The 22278-nt window shown below is 37.0% G+C and overlaps 1 protein-coding gene across 2 annotated transcripts in view; it reads right to left on the bottom strand.

Moving 5' to 3' along the window:
* LOC138694900 (cytochrome P450 4C1-like) overlaps nt 1–22278 on the bottom strand; it is a 61601-nt gene that overhangs the window by 14702 nt on the left and 24621 nt on the right. Inside the window, exons 4-6 of one of the 2 annotated variants that reach the window (XM_069819074.1) lie at nt 19259–19349; nt 2826–3011; nt 1150–1219 (exon numbers count right to left, since the gene is read on the bottom strand). In XM_069819074.1, the coding sequence (XP_069675175.1) occupies nt 1150–1219; nt 2826–3011; nt 19259–19349 (347 nt within the window). The remainder of the gene's footprint in view (nt 1–1149; nt 1220–2825; nt 3012–19258; nt 19350–22278) is intronic. The other variant, XM_069819075.1, reaches the window with a different exon arrangement.

Raw genomic sequence — 22278 nt, 5'->3', positions numbered from 1 at the left:
ACTAGAATATGGAACAAGTCAAAAAACTTAATACTATTATAAAGTCTTAATTTATAGTCACAGTCTAGATGAAATATATACAGACGAGATTTACAATATTGTCTACTAGTACAACACATAGTTTTAGTATCAATTTCATGAAGCGTTATTGAATGTCATGAATTCACCTACAGAGTAGAAGGCGTGAGAAATTAGGTACTTCTTTAATTTGGCCCTAAATAATTTTATGTTTTGAGTTTCATTTTTTATATCCATAGGGAGGCTATTAAAAATTTTTACTGCTATATAACGCACTCCTTTTTGATAGCACGATAGACTTGCCGATGGAGTATGAAAGTCATTTTTTTTAGGTGTATTTATGCTATGAACTGTTGAATTAGTTACAAAATTTTCACGATTACATATGAGGAAGACTATTAATGAAAAGATATACTGACTAGCCATGGGCATTATTTGTAGTTTTTTGAAAATAGTCCTACACGATTCCCTAGATTTGGCACCTACTATTATTCTAGTTACTCTTTTTTGTAATATAAATATATTGTTACTATCTGTGGAATTTCCCCAGAATATTATTCCACAACTCATTACCGAGTGGAAGTATGCAAAGTATATTGTTTTTAAGGTATTGATATTTACTATCTTTTGCATAGATCTAATAGCAAAACAAGCTGAATTTAGTTTGGGGGTAATTTCTTTAATATGATTTTTCCAATTTAACACATTATCAATTTTTTAGCCAAGAAATTTGGTTGTTGTTCTTTCTAATAGGGATCTATTGTTAATTGTTGCGCTAGAAATTTGCGGGGTTGAATTTGCACAGGATTTAAATTGAATTATGTTAGTTTTGTTACAATTTAATACCAATTTATTGACTGAGAACCAGTCACATATTTTGAAGAGAATTTCCTCTGTTGAAGATTGGAATGTGTTGAAGTTATTGGCTGTAATTACTATATTTGTGTCATCTGCAAATAATATGGGATGACCTACATCTTTTATAAGGGGGGCAAGATCATTTATAAACACTAGATCATATGAGAAGACAAAGAAGAAGGCAGAAAATAGGAAAGATTTGAGAAACTGGGTTTGCAGTGAAATACCTGCCCTTGGACAGAACACTGAATGAATGAAAATTGCATATTTTACCTGCGAATGGCTTCAACATATTCCAAATTTTCTCCTCGCTGGGCATTCAGTATTACACCCATAGACGTTTCTGGAAGATAGAGATGCTGTTACACGTACACATAGAAGAATTTTAAGCCCATAAGTGTTATCCTAAAATTCTACAGAAGTTCAAATAAAACATTAAAGGAATTAAAATGAGTTCCAGGGAATTGAATCGAATTGACTAAAGACAAGAATATAAAACTCTTAAATCAGGTCATGTGCAGTTGCCTTGATCTCGATTACAAGAAAAAGCTGAATTACATAAACCAGAACACAAACTAGATCATCCTGTGCATGGATGTAACATGGGAATATCTAGTCCAAAGAATAATATGTTTAGAATAATTCATTGGAAATTAAAATTAAAATAATTATTATGTCAAGAAACATGCATTAAAGTCAATGAAATTATTGGAAAACTATCACCATTTTTGTGATATTACTGTTGGAAGTACTATTATGAATAATAATAATAATAATAATAATAATAATCATCATCATCATTATTAACAATCATTATATGTTCCTCTTTTCTGTGCTGGTACATTATAAGATATTTTGGCAATCATTAAATAGGCAATTAATACATAAAATGAGTCGCCTAGAATCAAACTGCACTTTCTCCAAATTATGAAATATGGGATTAAGGGTATCATACAGTAGCGTTGCTGCAAACTGTAAACATTTTAAATACAGTATCTTAGAGATGATTCAGTGAATCTTCCTCATTTTTTGTACGCAAATAAGTGGTATTTGATTCTCTCATTTGGCATCAAAAAATTTATAATTGTCATATTGGTTTATTATTTTTATTTGCACAATTTAAAGGAAATAATTTCCTGCTACATAAGAGGTAAAATATAGTATCACCTCAATCACTTGTCAGATTGTAAGTTTCTTTTTTATTTTTTACTTCAGAAATGCAGTGTTAGAGGATGGATTACAGTGGTCTTCCGATGTTATAAAACTACATTTTTTATTTTGTCATAAGGAAAAAATCATTTTGATTTTACATTATTTACTTACAATTTATGAAATTATGCTTATATCTCTATGAAAGTAGTTCATCCTCTACTTTTTCAATGGCTACAGATTTCCTGAAAATTTGAAACTATTTGGACAAATAGTTCAAGAGATATCATGTTTTGAGCTGTAAAAAACAGCAAATTATTTCCTTTAAATCGTGCAAATAAAAATAATAAACTAAAGTGATAATTATATATATATTGATGCCAAATGAGAGGTCCAAATACCACTTATTTGTGTAGAAAAATGGTAACGATCCACTGAATTATCTCTGAGATTTTTAACATTTTGTGTAAGCTTCACAATCTGCAGCAACACTACTGTATGATCTCCCTTAAGGTATGTTTCAGTGCAGAATTTTGCAGGGAATATGAAAAACTGCTCGTTAGCAATCAAATTGGGATTTATCTGCCTTCACATTAGTAATAAAATCACCGTGTGGAGTCTAACTGTATTTGTTTTTTGTCTTTTTTGGCAAATCAGGTTTTTGGATAAGGTATGGTTTGATTCTAGGAGACCTAAATATGCGATTCTTAATACAAATCTAAGAATTTTCTTCTATATAACAGATCTAAAATATTACTGTTTTTTTTCTGATATACGTGGTTTTGAATGAGAGCTCTTACCGCTAATATTATCCAAAGCGCACAGTTGCATGTATGGTTTGATTTCGAAGTCAGGGCCGTTGACATGTTTGGACAGATTCTCCAATAGAATGTTTCCATTGTTGTTGAACACGTCGACAAATTGCTCGAGGATCCTGAAGTGAAAGGCCGGAGTGAGCAGTTTTCTGTGCGAGTGCCAGTGTTTCCCTGAAGAACATGTATGGAGTTCAGCTGTACATTATATTTCATAAGTAACTGGTCACTTCAAGACTTTACCGACAGGGTTCATTCTCGAATATTTTATAATATAATTAGAGTCCAGTGTTCGGTCACATTGAACTACAAGTTTAGAGAACATGCCGACGCTCTCCACTGTTTTGTGCAAAGAACGATGCGACGTGACCCAGCTACTGATAATGGACATGTACGAGTATAAACAAGAACGATGCGACATGACCAGCTACTGATAATGGACATGTACGAGTATAAACAAGAACGATGCGACATGACCAGCTACTGATAATGGACATGTACGAGTATAAACAAGAACGATGCGACATGACCAGCTACTGATAATGGACATGTACGAGTATAAACAAGAAGGATGCGACATGACCAGCTACTGATAATGGACATGTACGAGTATAAACAAGTTTAGAAAACATGCCTACGCTCTCCACTGTTTTGTGCAAAGGACGATGCGACATGACCAGCTACTGATAATGGACATGTACGAGTATAAACAAGAACGATGCGACATGACCAGCTACTGATAATGGACATGTACGAGTATAAACAAGTTTAGAAAACATGCCTACGCTCTCCACTGTTTTGTGCAAAGAACGATGCGACATGACCAGCTACTGATAATGGACATGTACGAGTATAAACAAGAACGATGCGACATGACCAGCTACTGATAATGGACATGTACGAGTATAAACAAGAACGATGCGACATGACCAGCTACTGATAATGGACATGTACGAGTATAAACAAGAACGATGCGACATGACCAGCTACTGATAATGGACATGTACGAGTATAAACAAGTTTAGAAAACATGCCTACGCTCTCCACTGTTTTGTGCAAAGGACGATGCGACATGACCAGCTACTGATAATGGACATGTACGAGTATAAACAAGAACGATGCGACATGACCAGCTACTGATAATGGACATGTACGAGTATAAACAAGAACGATGCGACATGACCAGCTACTGATAATGGACATGTACGAGTATAAACAAGAACGATGCGACATGACCAGCTACTGATAATGGACATGTACGAGTATAAACAAGAACGATGCGACATGACCAGCTACTGATAATGGACATGTACGAGTATAAACAAGAACGATGCGACATGACCAGCTACTGATAATGGACATGTACGAGTATAAACAAGTTTAGAAAACATGCCTACGCTCTCCACTGTTTTGTGCAAAGGACGATGCGACATGACCAGCTACTGATAATGGACATGTACGAGTATAAACAAGAACGATGCGACATGACCAGCTACTGATAATGGACATGTATACCTTATTTTATTTCAAGGAGTGCAGTTGGGTGTTCAAAGGAGCCACCGAACTGCACTCCTTGAAATAAAATAAGGTATACGAGTATAAACTTGTACAGTCAGCTCACGAAAGAAATTAGTGTATTCATATGCAAAACACTGTTTTTAGAAATAATGATTACTTATAAGTAAAACATCTCGTACATGAGAAATTCACGCCATCATAACATCCGAAAACTAATAGCACAAGCCCTTAGAAACAAATCCTTCGAGGTCCATGAAGAGGCGCACTGCGTTGCGTCTGAAGGCGGCGGAATTAGAAGAGCGGACATCGTGGCTCTAGACAAGACTAATAGTAAAGGCTTTATACTGGACCCAACTGTTAGATTTGAGTTGAGCCAGACCCAACCATCCGAGGTCAACAAAGAGAAACAACAAATTTATGAGCCTACTATTCCGTATTTTCGAGAAAAATATCAGATGGAAGACACCTGGGAAGTACATGGTTTAATGATCGGAGCGAGGGGCATCATCCCACGATCAACTGTAAACACTATCAAAACATTTGGAATCCATGACATCATTCCAAAAATAATTACTTCAACCATTAAAGGGTCTGTGGCAATTCTGAAAAATCATTTATACGGAATATCATAATCCCCCACCCCTTTTCTATCCGTTAGTGTGTGATTGTTACAAATATATGTACAAATTTATTATTTCTTAAATTTAAGTTCCTAGTTTACATTTCAATTTGACTCATCTATTTTACTGTAATCGTTACTATTCTTATATGTGTGTTATTCTGTGTTTTTGGCAACCCAGGATGCCTGGGCAGACTATTTCTCGGAAATAAATTATATATACTTACTTACAACTTACTTACTTACAAATGGCTTTTAAGGAACCCGAAGGTTCATTGCCGCCCTCACATAAGCCCGCCATCGGTCCCTATCCTGTGCAAGATTAAGCCAGTCTCTATCATCATATCCCACCTCCCTCAAATCCATTTTAATATTATCCTCCCATCTACGTCTCGGCCTCCCTAAAGGTCTTTTTCCCTCCGGTCTCCCAACTAACACTCTATATGCATTTCTGGATTCGCCCATACGTGCTACATGCCCTGCCCATCTCAAACGTCTGGATTTCAAGTTCCTAATTATGTCAGGTGAAGAATACAATGTGTGCAGTTCTGTGTTGTGTAACTTTCTCCATTCTCCTGTAACTTCATCCCGCTTAGCCCCAAATATTTTCCTAAGCACCTTATTCTCAACCACCCTTAACCTATGTTCCTCTCTCAGAGTGAGAGTCCAAGTTTCACAGCCATATAGAAGAACCGGTAATATAACTGTTTTATAAATTCTAACTTTCAGATTTTTGGAGAGCAGACTGGATGATAACAGCTTCTCAACCGAATAATAACACGCATTTCCCATATTTATTCTGCGTTTAATTTCCTCCCGAGTGTCATTTATATTTGTTACTGTTGCTCCAAGATATTTGAATTTTTCCACCTCTTCGAAGGATAAATCTCCAATATTTATATTTCCATTTCGTACAATATTCCCGTCACGAGACATAATCATATACTTTGTCTTTTCGGGATTTACTTCCAAACCGATCGCTTTACTTGCTTCAAGTAAAATTTCCGTGTTTTCCCTAACCGTCTGTGTATTTTCTCCTAACATATTCACGTCATCCGCATAGACAAGAAGCTGATGTAGCCCGTTCAATTCCAAACCCTGCCTGTTATCCTGAACTTTCCTAATGGCATATTCTATAGCGAAGTTAAAAAGTAAAGGTGATAGTGCATCTCCCTGCTTTAGCCCGCAGTGAATTGGAAAAGGATCAGATAGAAACTGACCTATACGGACTCTGCTGTATGTTTCACTGAGACACATTTTAATTAATCGAACTAGTTTCTTGGGAATACCAAATTCAATAAGAATATCATATAATACTTCCCTCTTAACCGAGTCATATGCCTTTTTGAAATCTATGAATAACTGATGTACTGTACCCTTATACTCCCATTTTTTCTCCATTATCTGCCGAATACAAAAAATCTGATCAATAGTCGATCTATTACGCCGAAAACCGCACTGATGATCCCCTATAATTTCATCTACGTACGGAGTTAATCTCCTCAAAAGAATATTGGACAAAATTTTGTACGACGTCAACAGAAGTGATATTCCTCGAAAGTTACCACAGTTGGTTTTGTCCCCCTTTTTAAAAATAGGTACAATTATGGACTCCTTCCATTGATCTGGTACAATTTCCTTTTCCCAAATAGCAAGTACAAGTTTATAAATTTCGCTATATAATGCACTTCCACCCTCTTGTATTAATTCTGCTGGAATCTGATCGATACCTGGAGACTTGTACTTTTTCAGATTTTCTATCGCAATTTCGACTTCTGAAAGCGTGGGTTCGGGTATAAATGGCTCAGCAGTTTGTATTTCAATTTCGTCCCGATCATTTCTATTTGGCCTATGTACATTTAGTAGTTGCGCAAAATAGTTTTTCCATCTGTTTAGGATTGATGGAGAGTCTGCAAGCAAGTCACCATTCTCATCCTTGATCACGTTTACCCTTGGCTGATATCCGTTCTTAAATTCCTTTATACCCTTATATAAATCTCGAATGTTTTTATTCTTACTATTTGTTTCTACCTCATTCAGTTTTTCCTTCAAGTAACCTCTCTTTTTATTCCTAAGTGTACGACTTGCTTCCCGTCTTTCATTGAAATAATTATCTCTCTTCTCCTCAACTGGATCCTGTAAGAATTTCAATTTTGCCTGTTTCCTTCTTTCTACTACCATGCAACAATCTTCATCAAACCACGGTTTCTTTTTCTTAGTTTCATAATAACCTATGCTCTGCTCAGCTGCAATTTTGATACTATCTCTGATATTTTCCCACACGCTATTAACATCTAATTCTTTCTCAACTTCGTCGGAACTTTCTAAAGTGGCAAACCTATTCGAAATTTCGACCTGATAATTTTGCTTAGCTTCCTCGTCCTTTAATTTCAAAATATTGAATTTAGTAATATTAACTTGTTGCTCTACTCGCTTGGCTACTGATAATCTTTCTCTTAATTCTCCAATCACCAAATAATGGTCAGAATTACAGTCTGCACCCCTGAAAGTTCGAATATCTACTATACTAGTATGTCTCCGTTTATCTATCAAGATGTGATCAATTTGGTTGTGTGTCAATCCATCTGGAGAAGTCCAAGTATATTTATGTATATCCTTATGGGGGAATGTTGTACTTTTGACAATTAAATTTTTCGATGTGGCAAAGTTGACTAATCTAACTCCATTGTCACTACTAATTGCGTGTAGGCTCTCTTTTCCAATAGTTGGTCTAAAAACCTCCTCCCGTCCTACTTTAGCGTTGAAATCCCCCAATAAAATTTTCATGTGATATCTAGGGAACTGATCAAAAGTATATATATATATATATATATATATATATATATAATTTCAAAAAAGAAATAGGCTTATGCACGAAATTACAATTTATAATAAAAAAAATTGCAAGATTTTCACAACAATAAGAAACTATGACATCTGTTCAAACATAAAAAGCAATAAACTTTATGACTATAATATTCACCAGCCCCATTTAAAACCATTGAGTCTAATGTCTTTGTACATTTTAAAATTTTCAAACAAAAATATATTTTGGACAAGCAATGATTGTACTTTGGGGAAACTTCTTTCAATTTCACAAAGTTACAGGCACATACATAAAATGTGATACATCGATGTGTCCATTGGCATGATCCTCGTCCACCAAAACATGCAAACCTTTATTAATAATTGAGTCGAGTTGGGGTGTGTTGTGTGTTTGTGAGTGGTTGTATGTTTCAATTTCCTATGCAAGTCGGCAAAAAAACAGTTTCAATCAGGCTAATAATCGACACCTAAAATATTACATAGCCACTTTTTTACTTTTATCTTTTATGCTGATTATACCGAACGTTCCGTGTGCATGTGCTAGAGCTGAGTCGAGATGTTATGGCACCAACCTGCGCGAAGTTTTAAATTGCCGGCCAGCAGGGTAGAGGAGTGAGGGTTGTTTCGGTTACGGTTCTCAAGCTCAGAGCGGCAGACATGTCCGTTTCATCTCTTTCTAAAAACATTCGTCTTACCTTAGTATCCCAACTTTCCTACTCAAGAGTCCGAAGGTACCTAATGGAATTACGCCCGCTATTCCATTTTTATATTCTTATTCTCCGTCCGAATCAGACGACTGATCTGTGCTGGAATCAGATGTCCCTAAGTTTATGGAAATGTTCTCCAAAATACTGTCCACCACGTGCTCACTTTCAATGCAATTGTTCTCTATTTTCTTCACATAATCATACACTGATATCCATTCTTGGAAGAAGCGATTGCAGAGTCTGCCTCTGCTTATGCGTAGCGTAGAAATTATAAATGAGACTTCTTATGACTTCCTCATCAAAATTGTCTACAGCTACAACAATCTTCTTCTTCGGCTGTGATTTTTCCGGGCTGGAGAAAGAATCTGCTGTTCCTGCCTCAATATTTCTCCCTTCTTTCCTGATTCTTGCCAAGGTTCGCTTGGAAATACCAGTGGCAGCCAGTACTCTTGCACACATATTTTTCAATGGAATAGGTATTCCATTTACAGCCTCTTCTGACATGAATTTCCATACATTGTATGCTATTTCATGTCCTTGACTATGAACTACTCTATGATTTCACACCTTAGAGTGGAAGAGAAGGCCTCATGGCCTTAACTCTGCCAGAAAAAATAAACCTACTACTACTACTACTACTACTACTACTACTACTGCTGCTACTACTACTACTACTACTACTACTACTACTACTACTACTACTACTACTACTACTACTACTACTACTACTACTACTACTACTAGACAACACCATAATGAGAGCGCTCAGAAGGACAACGTTTTCAGTATTAGCAATAGCGGTAGTAGCAGAACGATCTGAACACTCGGAATGCTAGTAACCAACTGACCCAACATCCCTCCAGTTGAGTGTGAGGGCGAGTCAAAGCAAACGAACTAAAATGCGTCCCTCGCGCTGGTGCCATAACTTCTCGTCCGGGCTCTACCACCTATACTCCATAGCACAGCTGATCTCTTTTCTTCACTTGGTGACCAAACGCTGTCTTTTAGATATAACCTTTTCATTAAAAATATTTCCTGGTACCTTACAGCCAATCTAGCAAAAAATGTGCCCGGTGGAAAGGGCTACATCTCCATGAGTAATGTGGATTTTCTGTTGGTACAATCTAATGCATTAATGCCGTCACGTTTTGTAGATTGTTTAAAGCCAACACTTCATCCCGCTCCCATTGTTATGCTAGTAAATTATATACAACAGACACACAGCCATTCCCATGAGCAGTGGCGTGCCGCTGCATCTCTTAAATGTTGACAAACATCGCAAAAAAATTCTAATTGTGTAGTTACTACTACTCTAGTAAGAACACCACTGAAAACCGGAATACATAATACAGGCGAATCAACCCGTACGTGTGTAGTACGGCGGGTGGAGATAGAAGGCGCAGTTTTCGTTTTCAGTAAGGCTTAGAAACCGGACAGTATTAATGGAATCCAGTGTATCTGGTGAGTTGGCATTCTAAGCATCGACACACTATTGGTATGGAATAGACTAACAAAATGCCGTGTAGACATTTAACTGTACTACATAGAAGACAAATATCTGTCTGGTTTGAGATCGGGAACTGTGGCTCAAATTTAGTCTTTTTCACCTTCAGATGTATTTTATTTTGACTATTACACTTTTACTACGTCATACTACTTTTGACCAATAAAACGATACGAAAGGACGTATTTCAACCAATAATGGCTGCTTATCGTACAATTTTATCGCGTCCCTAGCATTTGTTTCTTTGTTTGCTAACATTTCAAACTGCGCTGGTCTGGACGTCAAAAAAAAAAAAAAAAAAAAAAAAACAGAAAATTACAAACCACTCCAGTCGATGCACAGCAGTTTCAAATATGACTCGCATTGGCATTCAAGAACAAGAATTAATAAAGATCACTGGTCATACCTATGCATCTTCCCTGAAATCCTATTTACAAATAAATGAAGAGCACCATTCGGAAATCCTGAATAAGTTGAGGAATACACCATGTAGACCTACATCAACGAGTTCCACTTCTTTTACGCACACGTACAATATAACATCAACCGAATCACCAACCACTAAAACATTCAAATTTGAAAATTGTACATTCAATTATTAGCCTATTCCTTTTAAATTTAGTCATGTTTATTTTTTATGTCATCGTCGTTAATTAAAACTTTTCTAACACTTGTATATATTATTAGGTTATGTTATAGCTTCTGCTATATGATATTATGGATAGTCACGTATCAGATATTGTTTAATATTAAGATTTATTGAAAATCATCTGTCAAGTGACGTTGATTACTGGGATTTGGATAATTGAAGTGGAATGCAACTGTTTTAATAAAAATGAAACTGAATCTACAAAGCCTTCTTGACTAGTAACACTGCCATCGTGATCTAGATCGAGAAGACGCTGCTAGTAATCGTCTACAGAGTTCAATGAAGATTCCATAGTTGGCACAACTGATAGTAAGATAACAGCTAATCATAACACACTACTGCCATCTAGCATGCATCTAGCGTAATATTTGTAATGTTGAGATGGTACAATAATACATTTGAAGAGAGTTATATTTTCGTAAGTCAATATTTTATTGTATTGGAGTACTTCGTTACTTCTAATCTTTATATTCTTTCTTCTAATCGTGTAATAGTCAATTAAATCCCAATCGAGTTTTGATTTTCTCTAGATAAATCAAAACCTCTAGTGAGATTACTGTTGATTAATTTTCATTTTAGTCTCCTTTCTCATCAGTTTTTTTTATTGTCTAGAATCCTTTTATTTCAGTTTTTTATATTTGAACGCCCGTTTTCTAGGTTAATTTTTATTTTTAAGTCATTTATTTTAGTTGGTTTTCATGTTGACACTCCTTTTATTTTGTCATTTAATAATCTTAAGACTCCTTTTATTTATACTATTTTCATTTTCACACTCCTTTTATTTTAGTCAGTTTTCATGTTGAGGCTCCTTTTATTTTGTTATTTAATCATTGTAAGACTCTCTCCGTTTTACAATGTTTTCATTTTCAGATTCCTTTTATTTTAGTGAATTTCCATCTGAGACACCTTCCATTTAAGTTAGTTTCCATTTTTATTGCAGTTAATTGAAGACTTGAAATAAAAAAGGCTCTAAATGCCGTAATCATGAATTTCAGGTAATTATTACTAGGTAATTATTGGTCATAATTTCAATATTAATGTGTTTTATTTGAAAGATAAGCATAATATGGAGCTAGTGTCCAAAGGAACTTACAAACGTAATACTGCAATAGTATGAAAAACGTACTGAAAGTGGAAATTTAATGAAAGGCTCTAAGTTCCATAGTTCAGAATCAGCAAAAAGATAGTGAAGAGGACAAACGAATGAAACAAAAATGGTTTTTTGTTCATAAAGTAAAAGTTTATTCTGTAATGCTTCTGAAAACTGTTTATGGTTATCATTTTTGTCAGGTACTGTATCATTTCAGTCAAATTCTTCTTCTTTTCGGTTAATACCTGGATTTTCTTCTAAGTTAACGAAAATATTTCAGAAAATGTTCCTCTGCAAACTTGCACTAAGTCACCTTGCCCATCTGGAACAGAGTAATGAATAGTTGCTTGTCTCCTGCTCTGTGAAGGGTCATCGTAGGTACCATGACGTCTTCTTTTAACATGTGATACTTGCATCAGCCCCATCAATAAACTCGCTTTTCAATATCTTCCAGGTCATAAAAATCTTCAAACAGCCCGACCTTATGTTCATAGCTGAGGTTCAAACAGTCTGTCCAGGTATGGTGTAGGTTAGCGATCAGTAATGAGACTAGCATCCTGTGCTGGACGAGGTTTTGCAGGAACATGTTTATTATTTGAACTTGTGTATTCATTTCCTCCATTTTTCAGCCTTCTTTTCATTGCAGCCGCAGTACCTTCTCCTTTAATTCGTCGTTTCTTTCCACTCAAACTCTTACAAATATCTGCCGCCTCCGCCATTTACTCTAACTATGAGGAGGAAGCGCGCGGGACATAGAGCCTTTCATATGTTAACAGCAGCGGCAGTTAAACCGCATGCTATCTGTCGATTGCATTTGGTACAGTACTACATTTTCATTCGTGTCAGTTCGAGCTTTTCATACATTATAGGGCTTGGCATATAGATCCCATTTTGCACACAATTTCAAAATTCCTTATTATGGCACTTAGAGCCTTTTTTTATTTCAAGTCTTCAATTTTCATTTCAGACTCCCTTTATATTAGTTATTTTTCCATTTTTAGAATCCTTTCATCTTAATCAATTTCCATTCCTAGGCTCCTTTCATTTTAGTTAGTACTAATTTAAGACTTGTAATTAGTTTTCATTTTAATCGTTTCCTATCCTTTGACTCCTTAAAGCGTAAAATCAAAACGTGACAACAATTTATTGTTATTGTGTCGAGACATGTGCCGATTGTATGTTCTGTACCCCTGTGGTGGCTAGGGTGGTCAGACTTTCAGCTCATCACGCAGGTGGTCCAGGTTCGAGTCCAAGTTAGGCCTGGAATTTGGCATTAAAAATCTATCTTGACACTTATGAAGGACAAGGTCGCAGTTTGGAGTTTTTCTCGGGGTTCTCGGATTTTAGCGCTGCGAAGTCAGATGTGGGTTCAGAATGTGCTTCGCTGGGAAATAGTGCAATAGATCAGACATGGTTTTCGTGGTGTAAGACCTAGATACAAAAAAAAAAAAAAAAGCGAGGGCTATCATAAATGGGAAAAACGTAATACGGCGAACGCAAAGCTCCGCCCACGTCCCCTTTCCACTTTTCCCCTACAAGCTCACCACACACCCTAGCGGGAAAGAGTGGAAATAGGGGTTTAGGGTGGGGTGACATCTAGTGTAGGAAAGTGGAACAAAAAGAATAACGACATATCTCTCTCTCTCTCTCTCCAGCCTCTCCTTCTCTGTTCCTTGCTTAATGTCTCTCTCTTTTTTTTTTTCTTACGACTTCGCAGGAAGGGAGATTCGATCCGAGAAAGTTCGTAACTAAACCTAAACGCACGCTTTTTGTTCACGCTTTAGACCTCTCGGCTATCGAGGCGAGTTGGGGGTAGAAGGGAAAATGAATCTATTTTTGTTTAAGGGAACTGCCATAACGTATTGTACAAGGGGACAATGACCGAATAGCGTGGGTAGAAACTGGTGGGCTTGTGAATGTCGCTTGGTAGGGGTTGACTACGGGGGTGGCTTCATTGTGTCCGTGTCCAACTTCGTGTACAGACGTAACCACGTGTAATAATGATCCGTACCGAAGACGTGTACTCATTATGAGTGTCCAACCTGTGGGAAAAAAAGACTACTGTGTTACTTCGAGGACGTGCAAAGTTAACAGGTGAGTGTTGTTTAATGAAAACCACATTACATTGTGTTGTGTTGTGTTGTGTTGTGTCAGTACATGTTGTGGACAGATGTCTAATGCGTATTGTCTAATGCGTATAGCATTGTGGTTGTGGACAGTTGTCTAATGCGTATTACATAGTGGTAGGCAGTGATCCATCGAAGCGGGACAGATAGTAGAGAGAGACAGTAGAGAGAGAGAGAGCTTGCGAGCGAGATGCCGAGCGGCGCGGGTGGGGATAACTTCCCCTACTGGCGTTCGCCGTAATACGTTTTTGCCTCATAATTATATTAATAGATGTCAGTATTAAGCTTCCGCGTCTGTGTTTGAAGTCCTAACGCGCTGGTCTTCCATCCAGGCGGCCCGGGTTCGTTCCCAAGCCAGGTCGATGTGGAGTTTGTGGTGAAAATAGCAGACGTTGCAGAGGTTTTTCTCGAGGTACTTCCGTTTCCCTCTATCAACCACCAACACACTTCACCTCCCCGTCATTTCATTTATCTTTTGCAATAACAAAAATAGGCTAAGCTACAGTGAACTCTTTGGTGTAGTACACGTTTCTGATGCTGATATACGAAGGGCTTGGAGCTGCAGGCCTCTGGGGCTTGTCATGCTACTTACGTGCGGATTGGATCCAACTCTAAGCTTTGGTTTTTCTGAACCGACGCATGCGACGTGCGAGGTGCGCACAAATCCGGACTACAGGAGAGATAATGAGTTGTTCCTATGGCTGCGAGGTGTGCAGACCAACGAGTTAGAAAGAGAAAGATATAGAGTGGTCATTGCGCCGCCATGTTTGAAGAAAATTGAACGACCGTCGGTAATGAACTTATGCGCCCAAAACAAAGTGGGCGTGGTGATAACTGACATTAGAATCGTCAGCTGTCTTAATTTCATTTGCATAAATCAGTTAAACTGAAGTGGAAAAACCTAGTATTTCGTCAAATTCGTGCTAGAAACTTAATCTAAACTTATGTACGCTAAATTTAAAACACTTGAGCTATTCCTAGAAGGAATGCTTAAAAGAATAACCTAAGCAAAATTGTCATGCAGTATGACAAAAAGTCCTAGCAAATATACTGAAGAAAATGTTAATATTCCTAGGTTCTTTTAAATGCGACCTGCAAGATTGCCTATAAAATGAACGAGTATGATTCGGATGATTTTATTAAATTGTTTTCCCAGTCTCTATACGTTGCAAAACTATTTGCTATACCATAAGATATAGAATGAAAGTAGGCCCTATCTCTAGTAAACAACCTTTACCTCCAAGCTTGTAACGTGGGTGAAACATGACAAAACTCGCTTTCAGTTTTTTTGTTACATTAAAGTATAATTATTATCGAAATGTGAACGTGAGGCCAACAGCCGGCTGGTCTGTCTGAGCCTTTCAAGGGCTGTGGCACCACAGATAATTATTAGTGTATAATTGAGCACCCACGTACTATAGTGGGGTAAGTAGTTACGAAAATATATATTCATACTTACCCCATTATTGCACATGGGTGCTCAATTATGTTCTTTCATGTCCTTCCAGTCAAAATATTAACAACAATACGATCTACCCCAGAGTTTTGCGTTATTTTGAATGCGAGTGTCGAAATACAATTTTAATATTTGATTGCTATTACTAGGTTTGAAACTGAATTGTAGCGGTTTTATCCGTATTTAGTTTAACTTTATTACTAGTGAACCATTTATTTGATTAATCGTTTGTCTTCGAAATAGGCCTACTTCTTATAAGCTACAGTTCATCGTCTTCTTGTATAAGCAGTAATGACAGAAGGAGCAGAAATAAAGGATGCCGGTGTCGAAATACAGTTTTAATATTGTATTGCTATTTGTTTTTCACTGGGTCTGAAACGGAATTGTATTGATTTTATCCGTATTTAATTTAAGTACATTACCAGTGAACCATTTATTTTGTTTATGCCGGGCGTTGTTACACATTTATGCATGAAAAAAATGCTGCTAATTAACAAAACTATGGACTTAACTTCATAAAATTTACATGAAATATGATATATCAGTTGTCTTTTTCCTTTTGACATTGCAGTTATATGCAGCATGCACAACAGGCATGTTTTTTCTTCGTTTTCTTGTGCTTCTTACCTCCGTTATACAACATTGTAAGCAGACGAATTTTTACAAAGGTGGGCGCTTAGCTCAAATCTGCCGTGTTTCGCGGTGGCACCGCAAAGAGCGCTGTACAGGACAACATGACCACTCTATAGTCTTCTCTTTCTAACTCGTTGGTGCAGACCTCGCATCTCGCAGTTATAGAAACCACTCACTATCAGTGTTGCCAACACATAAATTGTATCCCTGTCAGTCTAAGACCTGGAAATCCGTCAAAATCCGTCAAAATTAAAAAAAGACACACTCGTTATATTCATATACAAATAAAAGCAATTATTAACGCAACTTCCTTACCAGTCTTGATTAAAATAATAATAATAATAATAATAATAATAATAATAATAATAATAATAATAATAATAATTCACATCTGTCTCTAGTTCTGCAGTGCTTTGTGGGTCTATGCTCCCCCAAAATTTAAACAATTAAAAGTGACAGCAGCTAAAAAAGTCAAAGACGATGTGAATCATAAATTCCGCCAGAAAATCCGTCACTCGTCAAAGCCATTCTTTTCCCGTCCGTTACATTGAAATTCTGTCACTTTTGACGTAATTTCCGTCTAGTTGGCAACATTGCTCACTATCTCTGGTGTAGTCCGTTTCTGTGCGAGGCGAGCCTCGGACGTCGCATGCGTCGGTTCAGAAAAAACACGGCTTTAGGGGGCAGAGACAGGATGGACCACATGTCAGCCGACGATGAGAGGAAGGGCTTGGGGCTCCGTGCCCCTGGGGCTAATAAGGCTACTCGTCCGCGATAAGGGACCTGACTCTATCGGGGGCTAATGCAGACTGCCTACCTGTGTCAGCATCGGAGTCACGAATGCCACCCAGACCACTTGTCGACCTTGGACAGTCATCGCATATACAGCGAGAGCAATGGGTCAAAGCGTGCCTGACAGCGTATTCCGAATCTCACCGGTCCGGTGGCATCAATGACGTCACGTTGCAACGAAAATAAGGAACAAAACTGCTGGAAGAATCGATGCTGTCATGGCGACTGTGTAAGTGGTTATCTGTGCTACGCTAGCAAAATTTTGCGAAATTTCCGTACTGCCATCTTGTTCAAATAAAAGAGATCATAAACAACTTATTTCTTGAACCGGTAGTAATAACTGGTCCGTTGACATGTTAGCTAATAAGCCATTAACATATTGTTTTTACGTTGTGCTCATTACAACCAATACAGCAGAACACACCGCCATGTCACAACAGTGCACGATGTCATTCGTCTGCTAATTCCCGCCCTATACAAGAACCAATCAGATTCACTGATGGCGGTTGATGGGGACTGCCACCACCTCTGCAAGTTGATGGCACCGGTGCGACACTGGTGGCGCATCAATGAAGTCATCGGTGGAATTCGGAACACCGTGATGCCATCGGATTGCTCACGGGTGAGATTCGGAATACGCTCTGAGTGTACGGACCAGTCCTGGGTCTATACTGTTTTCGCTGTAAGAAAAATCCTGATGTAAACATAAGCATGTGGCTGTCATACCCGTGATTGTCTCCCAGTCGAAACACTCACACGACGCAGGAAAATATAGTTCGTATTTGGAAACCATAATCTTGTATTATTTGAAAATAAAACATTGAATTCTAGTTGTTAAATACTATGAAACATATAACTTCACTCATATGTAAAACGATACGTAAAAGAAAAGCTACTTTTATATTTTGTTTGCACTATGAACGCGGATGAATACCAACAGTAATACCGAGGTAGTCTGTTCTTGTAACAAGCTGGCGTCACTTGAGCTCCTAGTTGTTCACATAAGCGCATGATACTGTCACAATATACTATATACAGTCGCGAAGCTTGAGGTGATTTTTTGCAAATCTCGTGATAAAGCGCTCCAAGCGGTTAGCAACCAGAAACAATAGACTGTCCACGGTCGAATTTGGACTGTGTCGTATTTCCATCGAGTGCTAGCTCGTTGCGTATTTCACATTGATGCTTGTGAAATGTTCGTTATTGGTTGTAATGAAAATGTTTATGGCTAAAATACAATAATTGGAATAATAATATTTTACTAGAGACGTAGAAAAATTGTTTGTTTTAATGAAATTTATTGATCACGTTTTATTTTCAATTCTGGTGGGATTATTATTGCTTAGGCCTACTTTTTTTTTTCAAAGGATATGTTTTTAATTATAGCTGTTAATTTTGTTGTTATTTTTATTTGTTACTTTACTAGAGACGTAGAAAAAGTCTGTTACAATAAACTTTATTGATCACGTTTTATTTCCAATTCTGGTGTGATTATTATTGCTTAACCTCATCCCACTTTGTTAACTACGTAAGCCTACACTACAAGTCCCGGTACACGTAGGTTACTTCATTAATTCGTATTTCCATTATTATTGTTGTAAGGGGAAATGCAAATTAATATTTATTGGTTTCATAGTTAATTATCGCTATAATCTTGAATGAGTGAAGCGAATATAGTAAATTTCAGTTCGTTTTGCACAAATAAAAATAATATTAACCTATTTCTTGCAGGTATCTTCGAGTTTATGGTGGAATTTAATATACTTCATTAAAATAATAAATTAACTTCATGCATTTAATATTTCAATAATGGAAGGAAGGTGTTAATATTTCCAAAAGAACACAACGAAAGTGTAACATATTTTGTCGTCTGCTAGGAGAGAGATCTGCGATGATGAGGCGATAGTAGCGATCCTAGTGGTGGGCAACTACCCGTGTTTGCATTTTTACTACATATTGAGCTTCGCGACTGTATATAGTAGACTGTGGTACTGTAGTATGGCTTCTGCACCCTCAACTGTCCATTGTGAAGACATAAGACTTAAAAATCATTTAATTGCAGTAATTATAAAGTAAATGCTTCCTAAGCAAACGAATGCATAGTAGTGAGGTTAGGCCCACTTGACGAGTAACGGGAAATGTTTAACATGAAACAGATGTACAACAGTAGGCGGGAACACGTACTAAGAATCTATGGCGCCAAACAGCGGCCAATGAAGCCTCACTTCAGTCACGTGCTATTGTTTACATTAGGATTTTTCTTACGGCGAAAAGATTATAGTATTCATAAAGCAAAGCCAAACCAATATTAAGCTACTGTAGGAGTTACAAAAAAAAGTTTTATCATAATGAAACGAACTGTACATGAGCTCCAGAATATTTTCATAACAAACTGCAAGAAGTAATTGCCTGGCTGGAATAGTAACTCACGCAAACTTTTGGGTCACGTTATTCAAATTGGAAACTTCATCTTCCTGCCTCAACTGACAATAGAAAATTACCTGTACTTGTAAGGAGTCCGAGACCCAACCACGGCGTGAGGAAGTTGTATCCAAATCCCTTTGCGATTTCCTTATTGCTGCTGAGCAGAATCTGAAAACAACATCGTTAAGCATTTGCTTTACTGGTATTTGAAGTGGACGGGCAGTGACATGAATATTAATCTCTTAATAATTACAAGGCGGTTTTGATAAGTTCTTAAACTAACATGCAGAAAGTTACTGCACCTCAAAATAAAGTTTTATCTATTCAAGATAATTACCTTGTAACTGTATGCACTAGTGTCCTGCAATGTTCGAACATGAGAGAGACAACCAAGACATTTTAAATGTCGTCTTATTTCATATGAGCAACTAATCGGAAGATGTGCTAAAATCCTTAAGCGGCTAATACACGAGTGGAGAACAGCGAATATTTTTATGACAAGTTGGAACAAACACGACAGGCCTCTTCCTGTAGAGCGAACATCGGCGAATATCGAACTTCGCTATACTCGACTAACCTGAACCGAACTGTAACTCACGATGCTAGTATACGCTTAGGACAAACAAAGAGTTTGTAATATATAACTAGAGACACCAACGGCGCTAGTTTCGCGTACAAAATTGAACCGCTGTTCGGCCGCCATTAAAGGGAGTTGATGCTTCGCCGGGAGTGCAAGCAGTTCATGCTTATTGAGGAGTACGAATAAATATAAGTACACTTGAAGGGAAATAATAAGAAAATGGTGAAATACTACGCCGCAAATATTTGTTCGAACATAGCTATTATTGTAGGATGCCCAGGAAAGCATGCATATCTTAATATTTGGAAGAATGTTCCAAATGCAGTTCCTCCTTTGAATGTGTTTACAGAATGTCGGAATATTTCATGGATAAAAGTTTTTCCAGAAACACATTAATCAGGTTTTTAAGACTGATTTCAACAATGTATGTATGGGTTAGGTGCCATCACATTACACTGGATTATAATAGCAGAGTGCATAAGAAAATCCGCAGACTATATCTGTCTAAAACTTTTTTGTTTCACAATAAATGAATTAATCATGTAATTTCCGTTTTGTACAGCATGTACTTCTAGTTTTTGGTTATATTAAATGCAAAGAAATTAGTGAAAATATAGCTGATGGCCTAGCTAGGCCTATTATTACCACTGCTACTAGGTCTACTATGACCACTACTAGGCCTACTATTACCACTACTACTAGGTCTATTATTACCACTAGCACTGACTAGGTCTCACTACTACTAGGCCTACTAATACCACCAAAAACTAGGCCTACTATTACCACTACTACTAGGCCTACTATTACCACTACTACTAGGCCTACTATTACCACTACTACTAGGCCTACTATTACCACTACTACTAGGCCTACTATTGCCACAAAAACTAAGCCTACTACTACCACTAATATTAGGCCTACTATTACCACTACTACTAGGCCTATTATTACCACTATTACTTGGTCTATTATTACCACTACTACTAGGCCTACTATTACCACTACTAATTGTATTAAAAAGCCTGTACTGACCTCTAACTTGGTGGTCATCAATTACACAATGAATAGGTTGTTTTATGATAAAATTTATTCTCATAATTTTTATGATCTCATGTTTCACCACTAAATATTTTCTAAGCACCATATACCTTCCTCTTCCTTTGCATGAAAGGACTGAAATATAGATCATGTAGATATTTATTACAGTAAATATCCATTATTATGTCTTTAAAACAATACTAGTAATACTGAAAATTAATGTTGACATTGCCATTATTCAATATATCACATACTTATCCCGAGTGTAGGTGGTGATTTAATTTATTATTTAGAATATCGCCATTACAATACTTTGATAAATATAGCGCTCCTCTGCCATTCATGTTTATTTCATCACGACTCATCCTTTGTAAAAGATGTTTAAAACAGTGTCTATCACCAGGCTACATCAATGTATTGTGGTACTGTTTTCGAATTTCGCGCCGCAAACGCTCCCTTTAATGGCGGATACTAGCCGGTTCAATTTGTGACATTTTTCTTGCCTGCCACTCACGGATATGTGTCTCTAGTAAGTATTACAAACTCTTTGAGGACAAAGGTCATAGACCAATTATTATAAGCCTTTCAATAACAATTCGCTGGTGGATGGAGAAAAAGGGGATAAGTCCAAAATTGTAAAAAAAAAAAAATGAGTTAAGTGTACCTCGGTACTCATTGGGATCGAGCGCACATTTTTGTGACAGAAGGGATAAGTAAATTTCATTTTTAACACATTTTATGCTGTAGTGAAATCTGATGTAATTGCGGGTTGTTTTGTGCGAAGGGAGAGGGGGCAGAACTGGGAAAAGTCTTGGTTTTTCTGAACCGACACATGCGACATCGTTCTATATCTGGAAATTGTTTTGTGTAGCACAACTTTAAATTATTTAAAGCATGACTTTGGAGTATTCTTGAAATTTACAACTATCGACAAGCTTTAGAAATTTTAAATTTTGAATATCATTAAACCTTGAATTCATTTCCGACATTACATTATCCAATATTTCATAAAACAGGAACTTCAGGTTTTGTTTGTACTGTTCTAAAAACATATTGCGCATTTCAAAAGGGGCTTTCACTTTTGATGAAGTGGATTGAATAAGGCGGTTGAAAGTATCGTCGTTTCTCTTCCTGTTCAAAGTGTCTATTGTATTGTGGATCATGTTTGCACAGAATCCAATATCTAACGATTTCTTTTGCAATACTTTGAATAAGATATGAGTCATATCAAATATTTCTTTAAAAGCAAAAGCCAGGAACGCAAATTCAAAGTTACTAAACTTATTTACGATCCCTCAGCCTGACGAATACATGTTGAATCATCAATTTTCATAATATGTTCAAATACGTGTAGTCGTCTACTATTACCTTTAAGGTCTGCGAAACTAAGGACCACCTAGTGTCTGTTCCTGTAGGAATGTCTTCCGACCTCGGTATCAAGAACGTAAGATCGTTGACTAGAATGATAGAAGAAACCTA

Source organism: Periplaneta americana, chromosome 2, assembly GCF_040183065.1.
Source record: "Periplaneta americana isolate PAMFEO1 chromosome 2, P.americana_PAMFEO1_priV1, whole genome shotgun sequence".
Classification (NCBI taxonomy): Eukaryota; Metazoa; Arthropoda; class Insecta; order Blattodea; family Blattidae; genus Periplaneta; species Periplaneta americana.
The sequence above is the reverse complement of the archived record's forward strand: the minus strand, read 5'-3'. Positions and strand labels throughout refer to the sequence as shown.